Below are 16588 nucleotides of genomic sequence, written 5' to 3'. Positions count from 1 at the left end.
TTGAACGCGGAGATGCGGACGAATCGGATGTCGGCGAATCGGTTGGCGATGTCGAGTGGCGAGACGGCCATGTGCTTGATGCGGAGGCCGGAGTAGGTGTCGACGAGGGTTTGGCTGGATTTGGGGAGCTTGTGGCGGCTGGGGCCCGGGCCGGAGGTGGAGGCCGGGACGGCCTCGATGTAGTCCTTGACGGCGTCGCGGAAGACGGACATGTCGGTGCCGCCCGGGCGCGCCACGGCCCTCGGGGGCGTGAAGGCGCCGTAGCCAGCGGCGGCGGCGGCGGCGGGGCGCGAGGGGGAGGACGGAGGGGTCTCGAGGACGGCCTGGTCGCCATCCTCGTCCAGCGACAGGAGCAGGTCCAGGTCGTCGCCGGCGTCCGCCATGACTGCGGCGAGGTGGAGTGGAACAATTGGAATCTGTGTGCCGCAGAGAGAGAGAGAGAGAAACGCGATTTACCGGCGGCGAGGGAGGCGGGAAACCTAAGAATTTGGGGAGAAGTTTTGGAGGGAAAAGCAAATGGCAATACGATTCGCAATATAAGGTTTGTTATGCCGAAGTTGGCACCGAAGGGCGTTTGGTCTAGTGGTATGATTCTCGCTTTGGGTGCGAGAGGTCGCGAGTTCGATTCTCGCAACGCCCCATTTTTCTGAAAAATAATCAATCTCTTTTTTTTTGCCTTTGCCTTCCATTGCGTCAGGTTGAAATACAAGAACCAAAGCATTTGCAATTTAAATTTTGACAAACGCGACCGTCGGTGGGAAATTAAACAAAAAAACCGTCAATAAGTTACAAAATATCTCAAAAGAAATTATATGTGGAAGGAAATACTCTTGAACTCCTTTTCTCTTTCTTAGGCATCAGTGCGACAAGTTGCTTATCTAAGGGCATCTCCAACGGCAACTCGCAAATTTCCTCCTGCGTTCGTCCATGGACAGGAGGGCCAGTCCGCCGACACGGATGCATGAGGACGCCATCTAACACTAAGCGCATACATTTTGACAACAACTCGAACCGACCGTCCGAAATTCGTTGGAATCGGGCGAATTGATATAAACACGGATGGATTTCATTACATTTACATCAACTAAGCGAGCTCGTCCGGCTAAGTCTAAATGGTCGTCGGCGCCTGTTCCACATGTCCGGCCATGAACCAAGAAAACTGAAGTTTCGCCTTTTCCAGCTCCGCCTCGGCGCTCTCCAGCTCTACCTCTGTAACCTCGGCCTCCTGAGCCACGGGAGGCGAAGCTGCCCGCCTCTCCGTCGATGCCAAGCGGCTAATCAGCCGACGATGTTCAGCCTACCAAGCTTGGCGTCGATGGGAGATTCTCGCAACGCCCCATTTTTCTGAAAAATAATCAATCCCTTTTTTTTGCCTTTGCCTTCCATTGCGTCAGGTTGAAATACAAGAACCAAAGCATTTGCAATTTAAATTTTGACAAACGCGACCGTCGGTGGGAAATTAAACAAAAAAACCGTCAATAAGTTACAAATTATCTCAAAAGAAATTATATGTGGAAGGAAATACTCTTGAACTCCTTTTCTCTTTCTTAGGCATCAGTGCGACAAGTTGCTTACCTGAGGGCATCTCCAACAGCAACCCGCAAATTACATCGTGCGTCCGTCCGTGGACAGGGGGGGCCAGTCCGCCGACACGGATGCGTGAGGACGCCATCCAACACTAACCGCATACATTTTGACAACAACTCGAACCAACCAGCCGAAATTCGATGAAATCGGGCGAATTGATATAAACACGGACGGATTTCATTACATTTACATCAACTAAGCGGAGCTCGTCCGGCTAAGTCTAAATGGTCGTCGGCGCCTGTTCCACATGTCCGGCCATGAACCAAGAAAACTGAAGTTTCGCCTTTTCCAGCTCCGCCTCGGCACTCTCCAGCTCTACCTCTGTAACCTCGGCCTCCCGAGCCACGGGAAGCGAAGCTGCCCGCCTCTCCGTCGACGCCAAGCGGCTAATCGGCCGACGATGTTCAGCCTACCAAGCTTGGCGTCGATGGGAGATTCTCGCAACGCCCCATTTTTCTGAAAAATAATCAATCCTTTTTTTTTGCCTTTGCCTTCCATTGCGTCAGGTTGAAATACAAGAACCAAAGCATTTGCAATTTAAATTTTGACAAACGCGACCATCGGTGGGAAATTAAACAAAAAAACGTCAATAAATTACAAAATATCTCAAAATAAATTATATGTGGAAGGAAATACTCTTGAACTCCTTTTCTCTTTCTTAGGCATCAGTGCGACAAGTTGCTTACCTAAGGGCATCTCCAACGGCAACCCGTAAATTACCTCCTGCGTCCGTCCATGGACAGGGGGGCCAGTCCGCCGACACGGATGCGTGAGGACGCCATCCAACACTAACCGCATACATTTTGACAACAACTCGAACCAACCGGCCGAAATTCGATGAAATCGGGCGAATTGATATAAACACGGATGGATTTCATTACATTTACATCAACTAAGCGGAGCTCGTCCGGCTAAGTCTAAATGGTCGTCGGCGCCTGTTCCACATGTCCGGCCATGAACCAAGAAAACTGAAGTTTCGCCTTTTCCAGCTCCGCCTCGGCGCTCTCCAGCTCTGCCTCTGTAATCTCGGCCTCCTGAGCCACGGGAAGCGAAGCTGCCCGCCTCTCCGTCGACGCCAAGCGGCTAATCGGCCGACGATGTTCAGCCTACCAAGCTTGGCGTCGATGGGATGGGAGGAGCGGTGGCCTTCCTGCGACCTGAGTGGCTGCGACCTCGCTGCTGGGGCACCCGTGGACGTGCCGGCTTCGTGGTTGTCGCGGCGGGGCGCGGACTCTGCGATGTCCTCCGCCTCGTCGTCGGTATCGCCGAACACCGCCTCGCCCGCGTCATCACTTTTCTTGTAGGCGGCCGCCACCTCCGCCACCCACTAGCGGTACCGCCATCGGGCGAGGCGGATCTCGCGGGCGGAGCAGCAGAACTCGAGTAGCGCCTCCTGCTCCGTCAGGTCCGCGTCCGGCACGACAGTCGTGCGAGCGGCGAGCTGCTCCTCCGCCTGCGAGTGCTCCTGCAGGAGGTGGTTGTTGTAGGCGGCGTCGGCTTGTGCCTCCTGGAATTGCTCCTCCCACTCCTCTCCCGCACCATGTCCATGTAATGGGCACGAACCTCGCTGATGGTCATGGTGTAATGCACCGCGTGAGGAGGCGCCGGTTCGTCGACCGCAGCGTCCTACATTGGGACGTCGTCGTCCTCCGGCTGCCTGCCTGCCAGCAGCAATGGCGACCATCTCCTTCTTCTGGTCCGACGTCAGCCCGTCCCAGAGAGCTTGGGCGGGGGAAGAATCCATGGTGGGAGTGTTGCGGAGAGGGATCGAAGGTGGATGACTGGGGCTATGGCCAGGGCACCAATTTTTATAGCAATGGTGGGCGGGAGAGGAACGGACGGCTGGCACCGGAGGAGACGCCTTGGCAACCGCGTGCCATCAATGTGGGTGGCAGACGGACAGACGGCGGGCGGCCGTCGTGTCTTTTGAGTGCACGGCAGTCGCCTGCACCACGGAGCTGTGCGGGCGGCGCTCTCGGCTTGTGCGCCGCTTCAATGTCGTCGCCAGTGAGCGGTCGCGTCCGCTCTAGCCGGGTATGAATACAGCCGCCGACGCTCTGGAGTGGCGCTGCCCAAAAACACGCGGGAGAGGGAAGGGGGTTTTGGTGGGCCAGGGCGGTCAGAAGCGGGCGTGGATCAGTCCGCACTCCCGCAAAGCCCCCCTCCCACCCACATTTTGTCTTCAGTTTGCGGAAGAAATCACGTCCGAACCACTCTGCAGACCGATACAAGCCCGCGTTGGATGGCTTTCGCGGTCCGAACTGCGCGGTCCGGACGGATGCGGGTGGTTTGCGGGTCCACCTTGGAGATGCCCTAAACCATTGCTTCAAAACAAGCTAGAGTTTCAGGCTTTCAGCTGCCATTGGGAAGAGCCACATGGACTTACAACTGCGTAATATTTACATCAAGCAGGGGGAGTTCAAAACAGAAAGGTTTATGCAATGGAAGTTCTAGAATCTGTAGGCTTCGTAGGGAATTTTGAATGTTCAATCAGCTGGAAAATATTCGTTGAAAACCACACTCATGGCGAAAACACTGAAAACTGAAAAACCAAATTCAGAAAGTTTCAGATGATACTAAAAAAATCAATACGTTGAGAAGTTGATTTCTACAAATGCTAATCAATCATATTCGTGAGCATGAAAAACAATCTAACAGGAAAATAAACGATAGAACCAGAAAAACCACTATCCATGTTTGAATCTGTTGTTGTTTTCATAACTCACAAATACATCAAGTTTGAGCTTGAAATTGCACTCGAGTATAGAATGTAGACGAATTTGCATTACAAAAATGTCCATACGGTCCAAAAGAGGATCGGCGACCACTATCATTGTGATAATGGAACAAGAGATATGCATTACAAATTGTTTAACAAATACAACACTTACATACAGCTGTATCAGAAATTTGGCAATATAAACTTGTCAAGATGAGATGTACAAATCAAGCAGCAGAAGGCTTGAGGATGCCCCACAAACATGATAAAACATTTACAGGACATGGTCATTGAATTATTCTATCCACTCGGTCAGCACAACGGTTCTTTTGCACCAAATTTGGAGTTCGCTAAACTATCCCTCGTGGTTATTCAGCACCTACTGTGATGGTTAACATGAAACAGCACACAACACAACAAAAGAAGAAAGAGGTGAGGAAAGGAAAATACATCTTCGAGCCGATCAGCGCCCAGCAGTTTCATTCACATTTACGTATCGATTCCCTACGATCCAGATCAAGCACGCACGCCTCAATGAAGCTATAATCACAACAAGCGACACACAATGCATCGACGCGAGTTCGAAACCAAACGGGATGAAGAGACAGTGAGTGCAGGAGCCCAGAGAAGGTGTCGATCTCTCTATTTATTCTGGATCGCCCTTTTTGTGGCACCTCACTTGCACCGCCAGTGTGGCCGTCGTCGTGGGGCAGTTGATGTCCGCACCGTAAAACGTGTGCAGCACTGGTAGCACGCACCCCTTCTTGCCGAGGCATTCCTGTGCATATACTCCAGAGATCAACCGGCAACCATAGGCAGGAACAAGCAAAATGTGATCCAGGATAAGCTACAGTATTACAGATGATGCGCATTGTTAAGGGGGGAATGTCTGTACCTTGGCGACGATTTCCTTCGCATTGGGAGTGTGGCAGGTGCCTACAGTGAAGTTGGCGCATGACCCCACCGGGTTGCCAAAGCTGGCAAAGACTACCTCCTGGATGATCTTCTTCGGGGGGCAGTTCAAGAATCCCCGAGTGTTGTGGTCTTCGGCTATGAGCTTGATCTGGCCTCCATGCTCGTCCCATGGCTTTATCTGTGCAGGGTTGTGCTCCGAGATGAACACGCAGATGTCATCTCTCCTCACTGTCTGGATGAGTATGCCTTCCGGCTTGCCAAGCTCCTCCTCAAATACAACCAATAGGTTGTTCTTGGATTTCAAGAATGTCCGTGGAATATGGTACCTGAAAGGAAAATTAATAAGTTCAAGAGTGAAAATACATTGTAGGCCAATAAAGGAAGAATGGGTTGTTGAGCAGCGCAGAACTTCCATACACTGCCTGGGAAGCGACTTTGCCAGGAGTTTTGTATGACGTCCAGTAGCGACCCATGCCTTCGCCGTTCACGAATATCATACCCTTGCACATAGAAGTCATGTCAAGGACAACAGGATCATCCCCGTCTGGCTCGTCAAAGTATCTCTGACATGACATGAAACAGACAGTGACATTGACAGTTAGAAACAAAGATTGAAGAGACTGAATGTATGATGATCCTTTTCGTGGCCCGGCTTACCTTGTACCAGGTGACAGCCTGTCCACTCACGGCCGGTACCCACTTAACAGCGCCCATGCCTTTCTCCGTGTAAATCTCCTTCACCTCACCCTCCAATTTGGCCTGGTTAAAATAAGCATGGAGGTGATCATTTCTTAGTATATCAGTGCATTATGCCTTGAGGAGCGAAAGTGTATCCTTTTCTCAAATACCAAGCGCAATAGCATGTACCTTATGGCCCCAGCCATTGATTTGCAAATCTAAGGTTCCCGTGTTGAGTCCCTGTATTGTGCAATCCTGAATGCCACCCTTTAGTTCAACGAGTTCACCACCACTGTCCTGCAAACAACAGCAAAATGTGCAAATTGACCTATGACTGGTCAGGATTCCATCATAAATTGTGTGCAACCACCAACTAGCCAGCTAGAGCCTGAAACACTTATATATTACCTTCATTCCCATGGATGATGACAGCAGCGCGAGATGGTTGACACCTAATCTTAGACTAATGGGTGTTTCAAACGTGAAAAACTTCTCTTTCTTGCTTCCATGACCATTCCCTGCATTGATGGTGGTTATGAGGTCTCTTTTTAGTACAATTGTTAGTGCTTGCAATTGGTATCTGCTTTTGGATAAACAAGATTATTACAGAGTTGGACATGTTACCTGCAAAGGCATCATTGACAAATCCTACCATTGCATGTGCAGTGCTTTTGACCGCAATCACAGGCCGGATGTCACCCCTGATGGGCAAATCATCTGCCTCCAAGCGAAAGCTGCACGGTTGTTGTAAACAAACACAAATAGTGAATTCACCATTTTGCTACCTGTGGGAAAATATAAAGTATAAATGCTCATAATACTGAGCTGAAATGAAGGTGTGATGAAATTAAGAAACAACACCTTGTGGTGTACCACAAATAGTCACTTTGGTCTTTGGTCTGGTTATACTGCTCCAAGGGTTCCTTGTTCCTGATAGTAGTTTGTTTATACCTCGGAATCAGCTCTGAGAACATCTCCCAAACATTGTTCTTGGTCGCCTTTTCGGCTTTATGGAATGACCTTTCACTATGTTGAACAAACACCTAGCATAACATATGCATAACACAAGTCAGGAATGTATGCTCTTTATTACCACTGAAGCAATGTCCTTACTAATTAGACGCAAATGCATAGGGTGCACATACTCTCTTTGTGTTGTACACCACATGCTTGCAGTCTGCAAGGATGGAAACTGAGCGGCTCGGAATGTAGTACTTGTCCCCTCGGAAAATCACAGTTCCGTCCTCCCCTGTATTGTTGTTGGAGATGAAAGCCAAGCATAGCTTTTCCTCAGGAATCTCGAAGTTGCGTGCCTGCACGTGCAGGAAACTAATCAGACCAGAAGAAAATTGACTGTTCAATAACAGAACACTGTCACACAAAACATCTCAAGTTTTTTCGTGCAGAAATGATGGAAGCAGTTGTTCCCAACCTCATACCCCTGACCCAATAGCTCGAATGATTGTTTCCCCTCAAGGAAAGCCCTGCTGTATGACTTGATTACATTGTGCAGGTCCCTGAGATGCCCATATTTGGGCGCCTTCGGCATACCTGGATGAGTACATTGACCGAATTTCAGTCAAAACAGTACATTGACCGAATAACTGATTGTTAGACACAATCGAGGCAACAGATGGAACCAGGAAAGCTTGAAATGTACAATTGAGCCAATCTAACCGTATTCATCAATGGGACCTTCATCGTAATATCCAGTCAACACATAGGAAGCACCCGTCCTTCCAAAATTTGTTCCACCATAATACTGTTCAAAACAAGTGACCATGCAACTCCATGAAAAGTTCTAGTATTTTCTCTGTGGCGATTTGAATGCATATCATTGTAAAAATGCAAATGGATAAGCATACCATGTAGTAATTTACCAATGTCCCACCCTTGGCAAAAAAACGTAACACGGAATATGCAATGTCCTCTGCTGAACGCTGAGCTAAATCATTACCAAATGCTCTGAACCTGTGTATTCCAAGAAGTTGCTCTTAATATTAATGTAAAAAAATTACTTGGTGATAGATAGCATGTCTCTCCTGATTTCCACTACCAAAATGTTCAGTATGGTGGTATCACTGCAAGGGAAATATGTTGTAAATATTTGGTTAATGACACATAAGATATCATAGTATGGCAGTATCATCTTTAGAGGAATAAGTTGAAAATATTTTGCGTGATCCACTCCCAACATTATAATGGTAATTTCTTTTTCTTTTTTGACGCGTCAACGGCGGGCTTACGCCTGCCTAAACCATGTGTCCCCACATGTTCAGTATGGTGGTATCACTGTAATGGTAATTTCACATAAAGTGTACGCAAAATGCAGTTAATATGTTTGGATGATCAAAAGTTGACGGGTGCAACATCTTCCTTTCCATAAGCATCAATGACATACCAATTTTGGAAAACAAGTAGAATGTTGAGTATGAAAAACTTGAACTTACTGTGCAGTCCAGTTCTCAGTCCAAAGGTGGGGTTTATTTTCGTCTTTCATTATCCATGTGTCCCCACAGTGCCTTCCGTTGCAGGTAGGAATCTAGTGAGAGCGAGGCACATATTAAGAGATGGAGACAAGGGAATACACTCTGGATCAAACATTCTCATTTACGATAGTTGTTCAAATTTACAGCCTGTTTGGGGTGCAGGGTTTCCAGAAAAGCGGTTCAACTTTTACAGGATCTCAGTTCCCTTCTCAAATGGGGCCTTGATTAAAAAAACTGATGTGTTTTTACCATTTATAATAGCATGCCTTAAGATGTTCACCACATGTTTGGTAAAAGAGTTACCACTACACCAGGAGCCGTAGATTGCTTGCACATTATCCATGGGACTCCAATGTTGGTGCTAATGGCCATTTCAGCAGCCCATTCAAGGTACTTGTCACCTTCAATTATATGATCCTTTTTAATATTTCCGTACTCATTCTCGATCTGTGAAATTTGCACGGCGCATGAATATAATCACGGGCATGCAATAAACAGATGTAGGTATAACATCATCATATATACAGGTAGAATTTAACTGACCTGGGCTAGAATAACGTTCCCTCCTTGAGATGCGAACAAATTCTCATCCTTCAACATTTGCACTATGAATCTCACAAACTTCTCCATTTCTCTCTGCATTACAAAACACCGGCGGTCATCTGTCTAAAACTCTTGGCACAAATGCACATACACCTACCAGGCTCTTGCAACCGTGTGAGTGATTGATTGCCATTACCTTGTAAGGCTCGTTGTTGGCGCGGAATATTATGTGTGGAATCTCCCTGAGCCAATAGGGCAATGCACTGAAGGGAAAACAAACAAACAAACAAACAGAAGCAGCCACATGAGACGAGCATACACACCAGGATTGCATTGCAGACCATAAAACTGGCCACATTATTACAATTAAAACTGAAAGTGAAACATATTTTGGCAGATTAACAGACCCGTGATTCCATTCTCCCTGGATGAATGGGCCGATGCGCACGATGGCGTACATGCCGAAGCTCTGGATCAGCTTGAGGAACTTGATCATGTCGTTCCTGCCTTCGAAATTGAACTGCGGTGCGTGTGCAACGGGTGAGCTGCATGTGTTTTGTTTTGCGGCGGCGGCGGCAGGGGCCAGGGGGTGTGCGTGCGTAGAGTACGTACCTTGCCGGGCTCGGGCTCGTGGGCGTTCCAGAAGACGTAGGTCTCGATGGTGTTGAGGCCGCCTTCCTTGGCGGTCTTGAGCAGCTTGGGCCACATCTGCGTGGGGCTGCGCGGGTAGTGGATGGCGCCGGAGAAGAAGAGCTCCCGCCTGCCGTCGATCATGAGGGAGTACTTGTCGTAGGTGACGGTCGTCCCCTTCTTCGTCAAGTTCCACTTGGGCCTGGACGCCTCCGCCGCGCCCGCGAGGAGCGCGGCGGCCACGGCCACGGCCAGAACGAGCGCCGCGGCGGCGGTCATGTGGGCCAGCGAGGTGGGGGGGAGGGAGATGTGGGGACGGGGAGTAGGGGTGGCGACACTAGCGAGGGGCCGCGGGAGGAGGGCCGCGCTTTGAAGGGCGGGGCCCCGGGGGGCGTTGCGCGGGAGCGGCCGCCCGGCATTGCGGCGGTGGCGAGCGGTGGCGAGCGGCTGCGGGGGCCGGGGATCGCGGCCGTTCTTTTTTCCTTCCTCTTTTCGTCTTTTTCCGGTGATTTTCGGGTTTTCTCACTCCTGCCGTCTAGTAGTGTAAGCCACACATTCCCATTCCCCATCTAAAGAAACACTCCCTCCGCAGGACTTTCTCAACCAAATATTCTCTCCCTTCTCCGTGTTGAAAATAACTTATATTCCCATTGTTTCTTCAAAATGCACATCCAAATTATATATGCTTTTAAGTGATTCATCCGATGTCCTAAATTCGACTGGCCTGCATGCCTGCGTGGTGCTTTGACGGCAGCCACGTCGACAGGGTCATGCGGCGGAAGATTTCCCATGCCTGCCGGTTGGGCATTTTTGCATCGCCCCTCGTAAGATGCTTGCTTTTCATTTCTGCCCGGTCCCTAGGTCTTCTCCCCCACCGCCTTTTGGTGTAGCGAAGTTCAGAATCGATGATGCTGTGTCAAGGAACCATAATGAGGGTTTCTTTAGCGTGGTATGTAAAGACTTTTCAGGTCTATTCTTGGGCTCCTCTGTCATCAAGATACCAGATATTAATTACACACCCAACGACATTGAAGGCATTGGCATGCTGAGAGGCACTTGCACTTGCTTTGAACTTATCATTATCACATGTAATCATTGCTTCTGACTGTCAAGGTGTGGTCCATAATATCAATCGGTAAATTGATGGTGTGTATGCGAGCATCGTCATGGAGATAACGGAGACATCTAAATCTTTTAACCATTGTACCTTCATCTTCAAGGTTAGAGCTACCAATCTCAAAGCCCATGGCCTCGATAAGCATGTTTTCTGTCTTCATTATAGGCGTCATGTGTGGCTGTTAAACCCATCAGATCTTCATTGTATCCCAGTAAATATCGTTGAATAAAAAGTGTGTTTGGTTCTAAACAAAGTAAGACTCGTCGTTATCCCTAAAAATGCAAGACTCGTGCGAACGAACCTGTAATTGGATGATTAGGAGGAGAGTGATGTCCCAGCCCACCTGTGTTTTAAGTCCTGGTGCTCGCATTATTTCTGGATTTTTTTTAAGATTTGCAGCGATGGACATTTAGTGGGAGGAGACGTTTCCGTCAACTACGAGACGCTTATGGTGACTTCGTTAATCTGAAAATGATATGTCAACTTGGTCTTTCGAAAATGCTCATAGGGATAGGGTCTGTGTGTTCATAGAGATGAGTGTATGCGCGTATATATAAGCTTATGCGTCTGTTTTGTGTTTAAAAAAAACTCGCCGTTGAGTACTGTATCTCAAAAAAGGTAGCCTGTGCTAAAAAAAATGGACTCGCCGTTGGGTGGGACCATTAGTTCAGGACTTGCGCCGTTTCCGCCCCCTGGGTTAACAGAGCAGCGCCGCCGGCCGCCGCTCCCTCACCCCCTCCACCTGCATACCTAGAGCCGCTATTTCTTCCTCCCTCTGCGCGCGCGCAGGATCGACGACGATGGCGGGGGAGGCAGGAAGGAGGAAACGCGCGGCGGTGGTTGTGCTGGGCGACATCGGCCGCAGTCCCCGGATGCAGTACCACTCCCTCTCCCTCGCCAGCCAGGTAAGGCACCTCTCTCCCAAATCCGCAGTCTCATGTTTGTTTTGATTGATTGGGTTGGATTAGAGGGGCGTACTGTTTACCATGTATTTTTTTTCCCTTTTCAACAAGTGGAAGCAGTCTTTGGAAGCTGGCTGGTACCTTTAGGCTTGCGCATGTTCCTTGCTGTTGAGAGCATGGAGCCAAGAATTCTAGCGAGTCACTTTGGTTTATTGTGTTCTAGTATCTTGCATTTACTCGTTCATTATCTTTCTCAACAGGCTGGTTTGGAAGTGGACATTGTTGCAAACGGATGTACTGTTGAATTTTACTCCCAAACTGTAGTAGAGAAAAGTATACATTTCATCCTTCAATTTTTGGCGGAGTCTAGATTTGGTCCCTCAACTCCAAAACCGGACAACTTGCACCCTTAACTTCTGAAACTGGACAAGATTCATCCCTGGTCACGGTTTTGGTGCCGTCCCACCCCGGTTTTGACCGTTCCGACTCAAATTTGCCTACCTTTTCCAAGTACGGGAGCCTTTTTAAAATTCGGTTACTTTTTTCAAATACGTGAACCTTTTTAAAATACGGTTACTTTTTTCAAATACATGAACCTTTTTAAAATTTGTGTACTTTTTTAAAATCTGCATACTTTTTCCAAGTTCATATACTTTTTTAATTATGCGTATTTTTTTAAAGTTCATCTAGTTTTTTTAAATTGATGTACCTTTTCATATTCGAGTACATATTTTTGGAAAGAGTTCATGAATTTGAAAAGTTTATGCGAACTGGAAAAAAGTACGCGGATATGGAATTTTTTACGCAAAAATATGTGGATTTCAAAAATTATTTCAGCTTGAAACAAGTACATGAATTTCAAACAAAGTTCATGGATTAGCATAAAAGGAACACATATTATAAAAGTATGCAAATTTCAAAATAGTTCGCTGATTTGAAAAAAAGTATGTTTATTTTTGAAAAATACGCGAGCTTGATAAAATTACGTAGAGTTGAAAAGTGTATGTGAAATTCAAAAAGTTCACGGACATAAAAAAATTACACAAATATGAGTGAGCACCGGTCAAAACCGGGGTGAGTCAGCACCAAAACCGGTCAAAACCGAGTCCAGGGACGAACCTTGTTCGGTTTCGGTAGTTGGGGGTGCAAGTTGTCCGGTTTTGAAGTTGAGGGACCAAATCTAGACTTCACCAAGAGTTGAGGGACGAAAAGTATACTTTTCTCAACTGAGTATGAAGCTATTTGTACCCTGAATACCAGTGCTCCTACACCTTAAGGGACGGGCCGACGGCATACAAGCCAAAATTGCAACATATTTCAGTGTTACCTTTTTGAGATCTGACCTTGTGTCCTGTTTTATGTCTATGAGCAGGAAGTGATCCCCATTTATCACTGAGAGAGAACCCGTCAATTCACATCCATGAGATGGTATTGGTTATTTGAGCCATTCTATTATATATATTTTCTCATGCTACAGTTGACTTCAAGGTTGTATCTTCAGAAACCAGTGCAGTTATCAGGAGTTTCAAAGATATCTGGGGCCCTGGCACTGCTACTTAAAGCTGCCATCCAGTTTATCATGCTGATTTGGTTTCTCTGCTTTAAGATTCCTCGCCCTGATGTCTTCATTGTTCAGGTAAAATTACATACAACTTTCTTATTTGCATATGTGGTTCAGAATTACATGAAGAGTATGTCTGATCACTGCCATTGTCAGCAGGTTTAGTTATTTTTTAAGAGAATTCAACAATCTAGAATTCATTGTCCACCATGCTAAGCAATATCTTTTGAATAAAACCATACTGATACTGAGTAAATGAATAGTCATAGTTGGCTTATTGTGCAGCTTAAGGAATAAATACTAAATAGTAACTCATGCTATGCAATATGTACAGTGACCTGTTGTTGACACCATGCTCATTTTGGCAATGCTGATTGTACTCCCTCTGACCCATAATGTAGTGCATATAGATTTATAAAAAAAATCAAACCTTGTGAAGTTTGACCACCTTTATAGAGAAAACTATTTATATCTACAATATCAAAGATATTCAATATGAAAATATGTCTCATGATGTATCTAATGACATGTATTTGGTATTCTAGATGTAAATATTGTTTTCTACAAACTTGGTCAGAGTTTGTAAAGTTTAACTCTTTAAAAAAAAAATATGCACTGCATTATGGGACGGAGGGAGTAGTATATTTACAAAGTTGTTTACTCTGACCCTTACTTAGTTACAGAATATCCCTTTTGATTAATATTTTTTTAATAAAAAAATTGGTAATAAAAAATGTCAAGATTTAGTTATTGTATTTCACAGTAACAATGAGAGACCTGATTTGTGTCATTTGACCATCTTTTGTCCAACAGAATCCACCCTCCGTTCCAACATTGGCTGCTGTAAAACTGGTTAGCTGGCTAAGAGGTGCTAAATTTATTGTGGATTGGCATAACTTTGGATATACTTTGCTTGGGTTGTCTCATGGCAGAAGTCATGTAATAGTCAAAATCTATTTCTGGTAACGCTCTAACCATGTTTGCATAACTGCTAGACTGTTTCTATATCTTATTGGTCATGTGTTTTAATTAGTGATGTTTTCCTGTATTCTAGGTTCGAGAAGCACTTTGGGCGGATGACTGATGGTGCCTTTTGTGTTACGAAAGCAATGCAACATGAGCTTTCTCAAAATTGGGGAATCAAGTAATCAGATTGAACTTCAACTTCTTTTTATAAAAAGGCTGTTTCACATGCTGCAGTTTGTACTAACATTAGATAACCATAATTTTCAGAGCAACAGTTCTTTATGATCATTCTCCTGAATTTTTCCATCCTGCTTCCTTGGCGCAGAAACATGAGGTGAGCATCTGTTGTCAGTTCTTCCCACACTACTTGCAGTACTGCATATCAGTATATGTGACCTTAACACGTGAAGTAGTTGTTCTGCAGGTTGGGTAGTTCCATTTGTAGTGCTATGGGCAGTGCTGATTGCATCTCTGTTGGTAATGTTATTTTCCAATCAACTGGAATAGTTTGCATGGTATAAGCATATTCTAGTTTGATTTATTTTATTTGGTTTTCTGTTACAACAAAGAAAAAGAAGTGGAAGACAAGAGCACTACTGTACTTACTAGCAAGATTGATGGTGGAGTTTCTTTGAAGCCTAATAGACCTGCGCTTGTTGTGAGCAGCACAAGCTGGTATGTTCTCTTGAACGGAGTGGTCTCTATTGTGAAACTCTTTATGTTCATCTCACGTGATTATTGAGTGGACACTTAACAATGCGGATAAACTTATAAACCTTTGCCACCTGCATTCCAGGACACCAGATGAAGATTTCAGTATACTTCTGGAAGCAGCACTGATGTATGATAGACGTGTTGCTGCAACATTAGGTGAAGAGGATTCAATGGATGAGGGGAAGCTTTGGATTGATATCAAGAACGGGAAGCAATTTGATTACCCAAGATTGCTTTTTATTATCACAGGTACCGTGCGTTCTGGTATATCTGTTTGAATCACTAATTTTTAATCATTGCTCTGATTTTAATAAATATTGACACTGAAGGTAAAGGGCCTGATAGAAAGAAATATGAGGAACAAATAAAAAGGCTAAAACTGAGACGTGTTGCCTTCCGGACTATGTGGCTTGCATCGGAGGACTATCCTCTATTGCTAGGTATGCCAGTCGTTTGCCAAAATAATTGTGTGCTGTAGCATAGACATTGAGTGTTTGAGCAAATACAGGATCAGCTGATCTAGGCGTATCGTTGCATACATCCTCGTCGGGGCTTGATCTACCTATGAAGGTTACTCCACATCATCTGCTTCAAGGATGTAGGAAATTTTTTATTTTCTGCATTGTAACTTGATTTTTTCTTTTTAGGTGGTTGATATGTTTGGATGTGGATTACCAGTTTGTGCTGCTTCATTCTCCTGGTAACCCATGTTTCTAGATGTTTGAATTGTCATGTTTTGGCATTGGCCTTTTGGTCGCTCTATATTATAAGCCTCTGTCTTTCTTTTTCTTTGTGCAGCATCGAGGAGCTTGTGAAAGTAAACAGAAATGGACTTCTTTTCTCAACATCTTCGGAGCTTGCAGACGAACTTATGGTGAGGACCACTTTCAGTCTTTATCTTTTATTACTATTTCATTTCATTGTATGACTACTTGGGTCATTGTCTCAATGCATTTTAAAAGTTAGTATGAGTACTTTTCATCATGGCTTTGTTTTAAACATTAGAAGAGACATTAACTTGCAATTGAAAAATCATGCAGATGCTCTTTAAGGGATTTCCAGAGGAATGTGACACCTTGAAATCTCTGAAAGATGGTGCCTTGAGTACAGGGTCATCTTCCAAATGGTCAACAGAATGGGAAACTAATGCACTTCCTTTGGTGAAGCAGGTGAGAGCTCAAACCTGGATTGCTAAATGCACGTTGCACTCAGCAGACTAGGCATTAACTTTTTTCATATCCAATTCGCAGGTGATTGGCTAAAACACCACAATAATATTGATCAGATGGGCAGAAGGATGGTTTTGTTGCCGGCCTGAATATCTGCCAATTCCATAGTTTATAGGTGTATTTATTGTACACTTGAGTGACCAGATGTACATTTGATGGTTGAGGAGAAAACATGTGCATATATCAGTTTACTCACTCGCCCCAGTTGCTTCTTCGTTCAGTTGCCACCCAAGGGCATAGATAGGTGTTCGTCGTAGCAGAACCTACCACCAATACCCTCAGGGACCTCTACCCAACCAACTCCAACTGTCTAAATGAGAAGGTGTTGAGCATATGTCCAAGTTGTTTCAGCATGTATAGCTACTGATCCATTAGAGTTTAGCGACAGTTTTTGTTGTTGTTGTTGTTGTTGTTGTTGTAAGGATCCTGAATTGTGTGTCCAGTTACATAACAAAAACAAGGCATTGACAAGCATACTGTGACACTGGCATTGAGACCAACTGTCGAAATATTTTGGATACATAACATGTGCATGTAC

The 16588-nt window shown here is 45.7% G+C and overlaps 3 protein-coding genes and 1 non-coding gene across 4 annotated transcripts in view; 2 read left to right on the top strand and 2 right to left on the bottom strand.

The window, feature by feature from the left end:
* The window catches only part of LOC119302684 (protein MCM10 homolog), a 4046-nt gene extending 3609 nt beyond the window's left edge, over positions 1–437 (bottom strand). The window contains exon 1 of the mRNA XM_037579729.1: positions 1–437. Coding sequence (XP_037435626.1) covers positions 1–383 — 383 coding nt within the window. The 5' untranslated portion in view covers positions 384–437.
* Positions 438–568: 131 nt separating this feature from the next.
* TRNAP-UGG lies at positions 569–640 on the top strand. The gene has a single exon. It is a non-coding gene; the product is annotated as a tRNA-Pro (tRNA).
* Positions 641–4487: 3847 nt separating this feature from the next.
* Positions 4488–9875, bottom strand: LOC119302682 (beta-galactosidase 12-like). The gene is made up of 18 exons (XM_037579728.1): positions 9544–9875; positions 9339–9451; positions 9128–9194; positions 8932–9024; positions 8692–8835; positions 8350–8441; positions 7765–7870; positions 7577–7661; positions 7332–7450; positions 7045–7212; positions 6761–6942; positions 6524–6633; positions 6308–6417; positions 6089–6196; positions 5879–5980; positions 5639–5784; positions 5202–5547; positions 4488–5084 (listed from the first exon to the last, which is right to left on the bottom strand). The coding sequence occupies exons 1-18, from the start codon at positions 9838–9840 to the stop codon at positions 4953–4955; spliced, it is 2520 nt and encodes an 839-aa protein (XP_037435625.1). The 5' UTR covers positions 9841–9875; the 3' UTR covers positions 4488–4952.
* A 1486-nt stretch (positions 9876–11361) lies between these two features.
* LOC119302681 (UDP-glycosyltransferase TURAN-like) lies at positions 11362–16588 on the top strand. Its single transcript, XM_037579727.1, has 15 exons — positions 11362–11583; positions 12953–13008; positions 13082–13216; positions 13955–14103; positions 14196–14285; positions 14375–14441; positions 14521–14584; positions 14677–14782; positions 14904–15070; positions 15151–15261; positions 15330–15391; positions 15469–15521; positions 15620–15695; positions 15862–15990; positions 16072–16588. The coding sequence occupies exons 2-15, from the start codon at positions 13006–13008 to the stop codon at positions 16081–16083; spliced, it is 1224 nt and encodes a 407-aa protein (XP_037435624.1). The 5' UTR covers positions 11362–11583; positions 12953–13005; the 3' UTR covers positions 16084–16588.

The sequence above is a fragment of the Triticum dicoccoides genome, chromosome 5A, assembly GCF_002162155.2.
Source record: "Triticum dicoccoides isolate Atlit2015 ecotype Zavitan chromosome 5A, WEW_v2.0, whole genome shotgun sequence".
Lineage (NCBI taxonomy): Eukaryota > Viridiplantae > Streptophyta > Magnoliopsida > Poales > Poaceae > Triticum > Triticum dicoccoides.
This window is presented reverse-complemented; position numbering and strand designations above follow the sequence as displayed.